This window comes from Terrapene carolina, unplaced genomic scaffold, assembly GCF_002925995.2.
Source record: "Terrapene carolina triunguis isolate 2854851 unplaced genomic scaffold, T_m_triunguis-2.0 Scaffold191, whole genome shotgun sequence".
Classification (NCBI taxonomy): Eukaryota; Metazoa; Chordata; order Testudines; family Emydidae; genus Terrapene; species Terrapene triunguis.
This window is the reverse complement of record NW_020664542.1, coordinates 1,978,371-1,991,064: the sequence shown is the minus strand read 5'-3', so window position 1 is coordinate 1,991,064 and position 12,694 is coordinate 1,978,371. Positions and strand designations below refer to the sequence as shown.

General features: G+C 52.8%; 1 protein-coding gene across 1 annotated transcript; it reads right to left on the bottom strand.

Moving 5' to 3' along the window:
• Nucleotides 1–282: 282 nt before the first annotated feature.
• Nucleotides 283–7,853, bottom strand: TNNI1 (troponin I1, slow skeletal type). Its single transcript, XM_029912120.1, has 6 exons — nt 7,748–7,853; nt 6,093–6,224; nt 5,577–5,666; nt 3,664–3,840; nt 1,565–1,675; nt 283–931 (listed from the first exon to the last, which is right to left on the bottom strand). Exons 1-5 carry the CDS (start codon nt 7,835–7,837, stop codon nt 1,568–1,570), a joined length of 597 nt encoding a protein of 198 aa, XP_029767980.1. The 5' UTR covers nt 7,838–7,853; the 3' UTR covers nt 283–931; nt 1,565–1,567.
• Nucleotides 7,854–12,694: the final 4,841 nt, after the last annotated feature.

Genomic DNA, 12,694 nt, shown 5'->3' with positions numbered 1-12,694 from the left:
CAGGGCTGGAGCAGAAGGGGCTGCTGCAGGTTAGGACGGTGGCTCATTGAAGTGAGGAGAGCCAGGACTGGGAGTGCTGCACGGCTGAGGGGAGTGCTCTGGAAATCAGGGGGAGGGAGTGGTTGGAGGCTGAGGTCCCTTTCAGAGGTGGAGGGAGCCCGGGCAGTGACACCCCCACTCTCCCTGCCTCTAGCTGGGGCTTTAGGCCCCTCTGCGTTCATCAGCTGCAAAATTCATGCACATATTGAACACTAATGAAAAGTGAAGAGCAGATTCTGCAGCTCTGTCCTAAACAGTCTTTTAATGAACACAGAGACGCAGCAGTTACTCCCCACGTACTGTACATATCAGAGCTCGATGGTGAGAGCAGGACCAGTGGGTTCATCCCTGGGCTGTCTGCGGAAGGACAGACCAGGAGTCCCAAGCGGCATCCCAAAGTTACAAGCATGCCTGAGACCCCATGGCGTTACCGACATGAAGCCACTGGCGTGTGGCGGGGCACTGCCTTTCCGCAGGGCACGGGACTCCTGCAGGGTGAATGGCAAGGCTCTCTCCCATGCCAGTTAATGGGATCAGCACCTCAGGACACAATGGTGATCAGTCGTCATGCAGATGCACCACTGTGGCAGTCCAATGGGTTGGTCCCATGCGCCGGGACCTACAGGAGACAATGGCAGCCCACTGCTAGGATGCCACGTTGGGGCGATTAATTGGCTGCGTCACGTGAGGCTATGGCTCATGGAAGCCCGGGGAAGGAAGGGGGCTGATTTAAGCACAGAGACTGGATGAGCTTTCCCAAAGAGCTTTCCGCAACTGCGCTGGCTCGAGAGCGAATGCAGGAAGAGGCACAAACGGGGCAGCGTGAAGGGGCGGCCAGGGGCGAAGCTGCAGGCAGTGGGAGAGGGTGACTCTTCGTCCTTCCAGGCAGCACCTAGGAATCGGAACGGAAGCTTCATACAGCGCGAAGGAACGGGCTAGAGGCTGCGCGCTGGTGGGGAGGGAGCACCAGCGCACCGGAGCCAGCAGCGCTCAGTGAGGAACAACATGTGTAAAGAGAAAGCCGAGCAAGTCACCACAAGACAAAGAGAACAGAACAGCTTCCCTGAAATCCCATCTCCTGTTTACAGGACCGGGCCCCGCCAAAGAGCGAGTCAAGGCAGAGCGCAGCGTCTCTGCAGCCAGCAACCAGTGAGGCGCTGGGCAGTACCGGCACGTGCACAGGCAGGAGGTGCTGGCTCGTCTTGGAGCACAGCCCTCAAAATGCTTCGCGAGAGGAGGCAGGGGCCTGGCACTGAGGCTCATAGGGCACAAGCTGCCATAATTCAGATCCTCCTGCAGCGTATGCAAACCCAGAACGCTGTAATTTGCCAGCTGGCGGCACTGGGTCATTGACCAGTCAAGAGGGCTCCAGAGGGAATGGGCCCCAGGCCGGTGTGTGATACAGACACCTGGACTGAGAGGGTGATTCACAGATGCTGACTGCGTCCTGCTTCATGTAAAGGGGCATCAGGGATCGAGGGAAGGGGCTGTCGGGACAAAGGGAGGAGTGGGCAGAACACAGTACCTTTCACTGGCCTGTCGGAGATTTGGCAGCATCAAACATCTTCTTCCTGCCCTCCATGCCCGACATGGCCTCCACGTTCTTACGCCAGTCACCCACTTCCACAGGGCGCTCCTGCAGGGAGACGCAGGGGTCAGGGGTCCTGGCAGCACAGAGCCCAGGGAGCCTTGGGATGGCGCATCTGAGCAGCGCTCAGCAAGAGACAGAGGGGGGGTAACAGACTTTGCATGTGTGGGTGTGTCCGTGCGCATACGTGTGTGTGTGTGTACATGCAGGGGTTTGGCTGGCTAGGTTCGTGCATACATGTGCCATGTATGAATGGGAGGGGGTGCATGAGTGTATGGGAGAGGGTGTTTTCATGGGTGGATGCAGGGAAGGGAAGCATGGGTTCATGCATGTATGACTCCATATGACGGAAGGTTTATTTTGTCCTTTATTTCCATCCTGGCTGACTCATAAGCTGGTCCATGCCTGAGTGTACTTAAATCCCATGGGCCTTCCAATGCGCCACATCCCCCCACACCCAGAACAACCATTACAGCGGTGACCCCAGGTGCAACCTTGCCAGAGGTGAAAGTAAGCCAGTCCGGTCCGGTCCGGCGTACCGGCAAGAGCCAATACGCCGTGCCGTACTGGACCGGCTTCCGCAGCGGGGATTTAAAGGGTCCAGGGCTCCTGCCGCTGCAGGGAGCCCCAGCCCTTTAAAGCGCCACTGGAGCTCCAGCAGCCGGGCTCGGGCAGGGATTTAAAGGGCCCGGAGCTCCAGCCACTGCGGGGAGCCCCGGGCCCTTTAAATCCCCACCGGAGCTCCAGGGCTCCCAGCCACCTCTGCAGCTGGTAGCTCCAGGGTGATTTAAAGGCCCTGAGGCTCCCAGCCACAGCCGGAGCCCCAGGGCCTTTAAATCTTGAAAGGTCCCACCTCTTCCGGTTGAGGCCACACCCCCGCTCAGGACTCCGTTGTACTGGTATGTCCTTTAAGTTACTTTCACCCCTGAACCTCGCCCATGGCATCTCCCCTGGATCCCACTGCACTCGCCCCGTGGAGCTCCGGGGTGACCTGCCGTGTTATTACACAGACAGACAGATGCGGACATGTGTCTCCAATAACCCTATACTAAATAACCTGTATGTTTGGGGCCCTTGACAGCTGTGGCAAAGGCAGCACGGGGAGGGGGGAGGAAGAAAAGAGATATTTCAAGAGATCCCTTTTCCCTGTGAATCAATTAGGGACCATTGTGTCCCTGGAGCTGCTCTGTGTGAAGCTGAATTATAGCCCTGGGAGGTGGAGTGGGGGGGCTGTCTATGGTTTTAAAACCCCAGGATGCCCCCTAGAGTCAGTATAGATGGAGACAGCTGGGAAAGCAGCGAGAAAGGGCACCGATCCTGCTATATACAGAGCCCCTCGACTGGGAGGTGAGGGCATGTAGCGCCTTGTGTGAACAGCCCTGTCCTCTGCAGGACCAGACCCTGCGTGTATGTTCCTTCCCCCGCAGCGCAGGTGTCACGGCAGGAGCTCGCCCGCGGCGGGAGTTAAAAGGACTGGATGATCTTATGAGCAATAATAATGAGACAGACAAGGATCAGGAATCACCAAACCTCCTGCTTCAGGGCATAAGCCGATCACCACAGGAGTCAGGAAGGGAATAGATCCTCCCTGTGCAATACTGCGCAATTGGCCAGGTGCAGCGTGGGTTGGTTTCCTGTCTCTGGTGCATCATGTATTGGCCTCTGCTATAGGGTGGGCGCTGGACTAGGAGTCTGATCCAATATACAAACCCCAGGCCTGGCTCTCTGTCCATTTACCCCCGTGTAAATCAGGAGTACCCACATGGAGCTCCAGGGAGCTACCCCAGCTGCATGCAAGTGCCTCCAGGCAGTAAAGTCCCAGGAGGCCTCGTTCAAAGCAAGAGAGCCGCTGTGGGAAGTGAAATCCATGGAGATACTCCAGAGTTACACCAGCACACCAGCACACCAGCAGAATTGGGCCCTGGAGCTAAATGCACCCCCTGTCCAAAGGGCCCAACACAAGGCACATGCCCCAGGTCAAGTCCCACATCAGCCTCGTGTGGACCCTTTGCACAGGGGTGAATTTCCCCACCCACCTTCTCTGTGTCCTCCTTCTTGACAGATTTCAGGTTGGCTCTCAGGTCCATGGAGACTTTGTGCTTGGAGCCGAGCAGGGCCCGCAGCATGGCGTCAGCGGAGACGCGGACACGGCGCAGCGGGGGGCGCTTGAACTTCCCCCGCAGGTCGAGCACTTTCAGCTTCAGGTTTTTGATCTGTGGGATGAGGGAAAAAAGGAGGAGTCGCCAGGCTGGGGCGGGGGGCAGTAGAAACAGCTGCATTGCGGGGGGGAGGCACCCGATCCTGCTTCAAACCAACCTGCAGTGAGCACCTCTGCCTGCTCCTGGCACCAGGGTAGCCAGCTCCCCCATCCGCTGGGGTGCCAGGATCCTCACAGGCCACCCATCCTGACCGGGACCACACCCAGGGGTGATTCTCCCACAGGGCACCCAGCCCTAACCCCAAATGAAACATTAACCCCAAGCCCAAGCCATGTCCCTTCTCCCAGCTCCAGACACCACTCGCAGCGATAACGGCTCAGAGTCCCATGCAGGGGCTGCTGCATCTGCACCTCAGACTCCAATAACAGCCCCAGCACTTCAGGGACAGCGCCCGTGCACCAGTGAGCGGCTGGCCATCGGAGCCCCTGACGGATGGGCACCAGCTGGGCTGCTGCACAGGTTGGCTTCCAGCCATCACGGCACCCCCACGAAGTGCTGAGCAGCTGGTGAAGGAGAGCAGAGAGGACGACGTGCCTCTGAAACACAAGTCCGGGGTGCCTCTGGCTGTATGGCCCCAGAGTGGAGCCATCCAGAGCCAGTGGCTACTGCTGGTAATCTGGCCGAATGGCTTTCGCTTGGATGGGCTGGGCGAGCCTTGCAGGCAGCACGTTTCCCACTAAACTACCCAGGTGTCAAGTATCAGGGGGTAGCCGTGTTAGTCTGTATCTACAAAAACAACAAGGAGTCTGGTGGCACCTTAAAGACTAACAGATTTATTTGGGCATAAGCTTTCGTGAGTAAAAACCTCACTTCTTCGGATGCATCCGAGGTTTTTACTCACGAAAGCTTATGCCCAAATAAATCTGTTAGTCTTTAAGGTGCCACCAGACTCCTTGTTGTTTTTACCCAGGTGTGAATTTTTCAATGATCAGAAGGCAGCAGGAGGTGGCATGGTCTGGTGGATGGGGCCGTGGAGGCCTGAGATCTGTTTCCAGCTCTAGATACCTGACGCGTCCCCTCTCTGTGCCTCAGTTTCCCATCCTGCCCTGTGTCCACCTTGTCCATTTAGGCTGTGAGCTCTTTGGGACAGGTATCTGGGCAGCGCCTGGCACCATGGGTCCCCGGTCTTGGTTTTAGGGTTGCCAACTTTCTACTTACACAAAACCAAACACCCTTGCCACACCGCCTGCCCCGCTCCTCCTCAGAAGCCTTGTCCATGCTTCTCTGGGGCCCCGCCCCCGCTCACTACACACACATCCCTCCCTCTGTCGCTCGCTCTCCCCACCCTCACTCACTCGCTCATTTTCTCCAGGCTGGAGCAGGGTTCCCAGCCAATAGGAGCTGCAGAGTTGGTGCTAGGGATGGGGGCAGCGTGCGGAGCCCCCTGGCTGCCCCTACGCCTAGGAGCCAGAGTGGGGACATGCCGCTGCTTCCGGGAGCCATGAAGAGCCACAGCAGGCAGGGAGCCTGCCTTAGCCCCGCTGCGCCGCCGACCGGACGTTTAACTGCTCGGTCAGTGGTGCTGACCGGAGCCGCCAGGGTCCCTTTTTGACCGGGTGTTCCAGTCGAAAACCGGACACCTGGCAACCCTACTTGGTTTGGGGACCTCTAGGTGTGACCATAATGTAAATAACCCTAATAACCTAGGTGAGGTGCATAGCAGGTATCAAATCAAATAACCAGTTCATTAAGAAATAAACTGCAGGCCAATGCACAAGGCCCCCTCCTACCTCTCTGGTGTTGTGGATGCATTTGGCTTCGATGTCGTACCGTTCCTCATCCACGATTTCTACCTTCTCGTGCAGCTCCCTGCACAGATCCTGCAAGGAGGGGTCACAAAGGCCAAGCTGGGAGCTCTTTTCACTGCTCCATCCGCTGAGCCTCCCAGCAGTGGCCCTGTCTTGCTGCAGCAGGTACCATGTTAAGAGCTAGGTCTTTAGCAGGCAGCATGTTCATGGGGCCCCCTAGAGGGGGTGGTGAGTCTCCATCAGTCACCAGCCCTGAAATCCCAGTGGCCAGCATGTCCCTGACTGAGTTCCCTGGGAAACCACCTTTACTCTCTACCGCAGTACATGCTGGGCACTCCGGTTCACCTTCCAGAGCCTCTGGACCCTGCCCAGAGGGACCCATTCACGAGTGACAGGAGGGGCCCTGCCTCAGCCATAACGAACAGGGTGGAGACCTGAGCTGTTGTCAGACCCCTGCGCAGGTCCCCGGTGGCCCTCCTGACTCCCACTCGAGCCTACCTGCAGCTGGCTGAAGGACAGCCCACTGGTCCGCAGCGGTGTGATCCGCTCAGCCAGGTATCTCTCCTTCTCCCCTTGCTTGTCCACTTGATCTTGTTCCCATGCTTCCTTGGCTTTGGCTAGCATCAAACTCTAGAGCACACAGCAGACAACGACAGCCTGAGAAGATGCACTGTGCCATAAGCCCCCCCCCAAGCCATCACCTCAGGCCAGGGGCACAAGGCAGGGAGCTACCGAAGCGCACGGAGATATTGAGCTCAGTGCATTTGTGGTGAGGGACAGAGACCCTGCATGTTCCTCAAACCCATATGGAAGGGTCTTCAGGGGCTTGTCCTCAGCCCAGCGGGGTGATGTGCTGGCGCTGGTACAACTAACAGCATTTCCCCATGGTGTGTGATAAACCGGGCGTGGGGGGAGCTGCAGGAAGGAGGGTGAGAGGCTGCAGAATCTGTGTCTGATTCAGAGACGTCCTTGCTTTCCATGGAGCTACGACTCCTGACTGACATTGGCATCACCGGGCTCTCTGCGTGCATGTGTTTTCCCCTTAAGCAAAAACGTTTCCCCAGCACCATGTCCTGCCTGTGAGGTGCCTAATGCACTGTTGGCACTAAACAAATTATTAGTATTAATTATTATTATTAACCAAGGATGTAGGCAGCAGCATCTGCCACCCAATTGTATATTTAATGCACCTTGTTCTGGAAATTCAGTGTGTGTCCCTGAGTACGTGTCGGCTTGGATGGATTTTTATTGGTAAATGTCGATTTCACTGCACACTCACAGACCGGCGGAAAATATTTCCAGCGATAATCCTCGAAGTTTTACAGCTCGGCAAAGTCAGACAGAGGCTGCTTGAGAACTTATTGGAGGGTGGTTTTAGGCAATTTACTTCGCATATTTTGATGCGAAGTTGACAAATTTGTGTTTTAACAACAGTTAGAAAACTTGACCTTTTTGAATCTCAAGTGTCTACTATCCTTAAATCAGAGGTTTTTAAGGTCAGGCTTGACAAAGCCCTGGCTGGGATGATTTAGTTGGGGATTGGTCCTGCTTTGAGCAGGGGGTTGGACTAGATGACCTCCTGAGGTCCCTTCCAACCCGGATATTCTATGATTACTGTCAGAGCCCCTCCCTATTTTCTGACACCCCTACAATTTCCGGCCACTGTGACCATTTAAATTGATCAAAACAAAACAAAAAATGCTTAAAAAATTATAGAGAGATAAAAATCAAATTCTGCCAAGCCTATATATGTGACACACTGGCTAAACATGCCCCTCCCTGCCAGCAGCTAACAGCCTACTGGTACTGATGGAATTACTTCTGCACCATAGGTGTTATATATGCCTGCATTTTTAGTGCTGAAGGTCCCAGGTTCAATCCGTGTTGATAACTTGGGGGACAGGCGGGTGTTACATTTCCAGCTATGAAGTTCTGAGCAGCTGAGGGAGTGTTACAGGTTCTAGGGATCATGGAGGTGGGAACAGGGCTGGCTTCTTCAGAGACCCAGGATCCTACCTGTACCCAGTGGAAAGCTGAGTTTTTCTTTCCATAAACCCTTTGGCTAGCCATGGAAATGTTCATACCATGTTTCCGCAGCGATGCTTTTAACCCTGACTTGCTATCTCAGCTGGGATAGACCCAAAGGGACTCACCTTCAACATGAGTTTGCGAGAGGCTGTGATCTTGGACTTTCTCTGTGGAGGGAAAGGACAAAAGAAAAGACATTTTAAATGCAAACTCATTACAGAAAATGCACGTTAATGTCCAGCTCTATTAAGGGGGGGGGGAAATCCAGGAGCACTTACCTCCCTGAAGTTGTTCATTCAGACAGACGAAATAAAGAGGGGAAAAAACAGAATAAATGATCAACAGACAGAATGCATGAAACACCTGGAGGTCACAGATGGACTCTTCACTACTGCATGCAAAATGTGCCACAGACCGGAAGTGTTTCTTTGGCCCAATCCTCAGTAGGTGTAAGTTGATGGAGCTACACCAGTTTACATCAGTTGAAGATCCAACTCTTAGATATTAAGGCAGTAAATATGCATTATTAGTAGAATTGTAAAGTGATGGTAAAGGTCTGCATGTGTATGAAGACTTTAATTCAAGGAACTCACAGCAATCATAGGTATTAATTAAGCAAACCTCAATGCCCACATAAGGTAGGTGACGTTAGAGCCATTTTACATGTAGGGAAACTGAGGCACAGAGCAGTTAAACAACTTGCTCAAAATTACACCGCAACTCAGTGGGCAGAGTGGTGGGATAAGACCAAGGAGTCCTGACTTCTAGTAAGGCACTTCTCTAATCACTAGATCACACATAATTCATGTACGAATACATGCCATTATCTGAGCTGTGTGTATCAGTGCCAGCCTGTGTGAATACATGTGCAGTTTCAGTACTCAAGGGCTGAATCTGGCTCCCTATTCAGATTCTTGGCTGCTAGCAGCTGGGAAGCATGTGGCAGTGTGAGGATAGTTGCTGCTTTCAGCAAATTGACAGATCCAAATATTGCACCAAAGCGCATGGAAATTCCTTGTGTGTGGACATTTTGCAATTTGGGTAACTGCTCTTTGCTGCGATGAAGTTTTGGATATGGCATGTGGAAATTCAAAACTTGGAAAAATGTGGAAATGCTGGGGGTTGGAAATGGGACCATTTCTGAGTGTAACAGGATGGCATTGCACCAAAACACGAGCTGCTCTGTGAGAAAAGATCTCAACATTTCACAAGTGTTGTCCCCGCGTCCCCCCGCGCATTGAACCATTTTCACAAAAAGCCAAAGCAAGCATGAGATTTTCCGGTTGTGGTAGCACAGGCTAGAAATCTGCCTCCCTCTAGCGGCCGATCCACAGAAGGCTGTTATCATTCTGCGACTGCTTTGAGTTGCTCCACCTAGTCAATGGTTTGCATTCAAACCCTGCTGTTGGTTAAAGTAGCGTCGGGTCTCGCCCACAGCGCTCCGGAGAAGCCTGAAGCTTAGGGGAGTTCAGCAAAAGGCAATGGGAAGTTCTGCTACTTACGGTTCTGGCATTGTGCTGTCCGATTCTGCACCTAGAATCACCCCAAAGCAAAATGATCAATAGCAAGGAATCAAAACGTGAGCCCACATCCACCCACTCCCACACAGCAGGGCATAATTCACAGTCTGTGCTTACCAAAGAGCCAGGACTGAGGTGCTTTAACAGAGCTGGGGCTCATAACTGGGACAGAAGGGGGCTGCAGGCTGGGACTAAGGCATATGTGTGGGGACCCCAGGGCTGGGATAGCAGGGGGCTGTGGGTAGAGACTTAGGGGCGGTGATGGGGGGGACCCCAGGGCTGGGATAGCAGAGGGCTGTGGGTAGAGACTGAGGGGCAGCGACAGGGGGGACCCCAGGGCTGGGATAGCAGGGGGCTGCAGGTCAGGACTGAGGTGCATGTACAGAGCTGTGTGTGGAGAGCCCAGGGCTAGCAGGGGGCTGAGGATCGGGATTGTGTTGTATTGACAGTTATGCAGAGATCCCTGAGCTGAAGTAACGTGCCTCCTGACAGCCCACCTTGTTCTCATGGGCACCACCTGTGTTTCCAGCTGAGCTGCCATCCCCAATGCCCCAGCCGGGCTCAGGGTCTGTATTCGAGTTCTACACTCCAGGCACCCAACCAGGACTCCACTGCTCAGCAAACCCCACTGAAGAGACCCTCGCCTGTGTCTCAGCAGGTCACAAACTACTCACTGGACGAGACCCTCACTGGGAACAGCAACAGAACTAGCCCTGAGCTAAACAGGACCCTTGTGTTTCCCGTGGGGCGTTGCACTGCTCCCCCTGCCCTTCCCCCCTCCTCACTGCCTGCGTGGAGAGAGCACCTGTGCCTGCCTTTTAACCTGACTGCGCGATGGCTTTGTATGGTCTCTTCTAGTGCAGCCACGTGAAACACCCTGCTCCACTCAGGGGGAGATGGCTCTAGGCCCGGCTATGCCATCAGGCCACTGAACAAAGGGCTGATGGGGATCAACAACTGGCTCTCAGATAAGATCACATTTTCCAAACAGTTCTGGGAGGGTGTAAGATTCCAGCCCCACCCCTACCCAGGAGCTGCTCAGGAGAAAAGACACCACCACCACCACCCTGGTGCTTTTCCTGGCTCCTTTCGAGACCCCCTACTCATGCTGCTTTCCAGACTGCAGAGCCCCAGCCCCAGCCCCAGTGGAGGTGTCTGAGTGCAAAGGAGACACAGAAGCTAACCAGAAACTGAGCAGCCTGGCAGGCAGACACCTGATAAAGAGGGCGGTGGTGCATTTCCCCATGTCTTTGAGAGCAATTACACTTTTATTAATGGGCACAGCAGCACCAGCTCCATTAGCAAAGTATCTCTTGGATAAAGGCAGGGCCGAAAGAGGGAGGGTTGTAAAGGAGCAGGCTGGGTGAACAGTTCCTAATGTCTCATCTGCCTTTTTTCCCCGATTGCAGATTGTCCATAAACAGCTTGGCCTTTCCCCCAAACGTATCTGTTATTCAGAACTATTTCTGCAGCTCATTCTGAGCTGGTAGTTTCACTGCAATTCTTTCATATTCCCAGTTCTAAATGCCAGCTGTTTGGGTTGGATGTATAAGCCGTGGACCCTTTGAATCAGGTTCCCAGGGAGGAATAGTCATGATTATGAATTTGAAATTGTCTTGCCACAAATATTCTCTGACATCTGCTGAAAAAGGTGCTGCTTCCACTAAATTCCTACCTCACTTGCTAGACTATTACCAAGGGAGAAATTCACCCCTATCCAGAGCAACAGCAAAATGGCCTCCTCAAAACTCTCCTTTGCTGTGATGCCTACAAAAAACTTGACAACAGTTAGGCTGGTGTTGAGCAGAAACCAATGCCTATGCTTTGAACCACACTGTCTCATTGTCTCCAGGCCCCCATCCATCTGTAGCTACCTGTTATCTCCTGTCTTATACTTAGATTGTAAGCTCCTTGGGGCAGGGACGGTCGTTTTGTTCTGGTCCATGGCACTATGGTAATACAAATAATAACAATCATAAATCCTGTGCACACAGGTAGGCCCCGCTTAAGCCCCAGGACTAGAGCAGGTCAAAGTTCCCCATAGTTTTTTCATTTAAAAAAAAACCCATATTTTCTGCAGCAAAATATTGATCTTCCTCACACTTTTTCAGTTCTCCAATCAAGAGGAGGGAAACAACCCCCCCCCCCCCCGTTTTGAATCGATATTTTAAAACAAAGCAATTTTTGTCTTCGGAAGTGTCAAATTATTTCATTTCCATTGAAGATGTCAACGTTTTCGGTTCCAATTCAAAACGTTCTGGAATTATTGTTTTTAGAACATTTTCAATGGTTCTAGTTTTTTGTTCTAATCTGGGAAATCCTTTTGAAGTGTCCAGCTTTGTTTTTCCAATCGCTCTGCACAGGACCTGGAGCTTGTCCTTTGCTTAGGGGGGATTTCACCCAGAAATCAAGCACAAGGAGGGACGTGACGACCGCAAGGGAAGCGGATTTGTGAACAGATGGGAAAGAACGTTTGTGAATCAATTTAATGCTGCATTATAGTGAGTCACTATTAATATTGCAACAGCGCCTAGGGACCCCACTGCGCCATGCATTGTGGCTAGACAGTCCCTGCCCCAAACAGCTTGCAATCTAAATAGGCAAGACAGACAAAGGGGGTGGGGAGGGGAAAGAGAAAAGAAGTGACATGCCCAAGTCACACCGCAGGTCAGTGGCAAAGCCAGGAATAGAGTCCAGATCTCCTGACTCTCAGGCATTAGACCGCCACCCACACAATGATATAACAGCTGTAATCATGGGAATCTTTCCCTCCTCTAGTAAAAGTGTTATTATTATTTGCCCAGGCTTTTCATCCAAAACTTGAGCTCCTTTAGGTCAGATCTAGCCCTGGTTTAAGTGAACGCAATATCCACTGACTTCAGCGCAAGGCTGAATTAGCTCCATCTTCGTTTAGCACTTTTACACCAAAGAGAAGCTTTCCCTCAATACAATGAAAGATCCAGACCTCAGGCCTTTCTGCCCAGCCCTCAGGCAAGATCCGGAGAAGAAAGACGTGTCTCTTGGGGTTTTTTAAACATCACTCACCATGCCATTCTCTGAACCAAAGTACAAGAGTTAAATCTGTGCTCATCACTGATTGACAGGTGTTAGCTAATTAGAGTCCTACCGCATCATGAAAGCCTATGGGCGTCTCACTCCAGTTTGACGTCAGTATAATGTCATTGACTTTAATGCAGTTACTCCTGATTTACACCAGGGTGAGTGAGAGGGGAATCAGGCGCTATAGATTCCCCATACCCTCTGGATTCAGGCAGAAGCCCGAGCCTGCAGAAGGCGCTGACCCAGGGGCTTTGAGTTAATCAACTTTTAGGATCAGATTTTTCTAAACCTCTAATGCCTCGCATTTGGCAGCCAGAAATCAGGTTCTTCATCTTGCAAACTGCACCCACGGTTGAACAGGCCATAACATGCAGCCAGAGCCAGGAGCCTGCCAGCGCTCTCTGCAGAGGCACATTCAGGTGGGCTCAGGGATCCAGGTTTGGTTCAGCTCCAGAGGTGATCAACATTTTTATGGCGCTCTCCACCTATCTG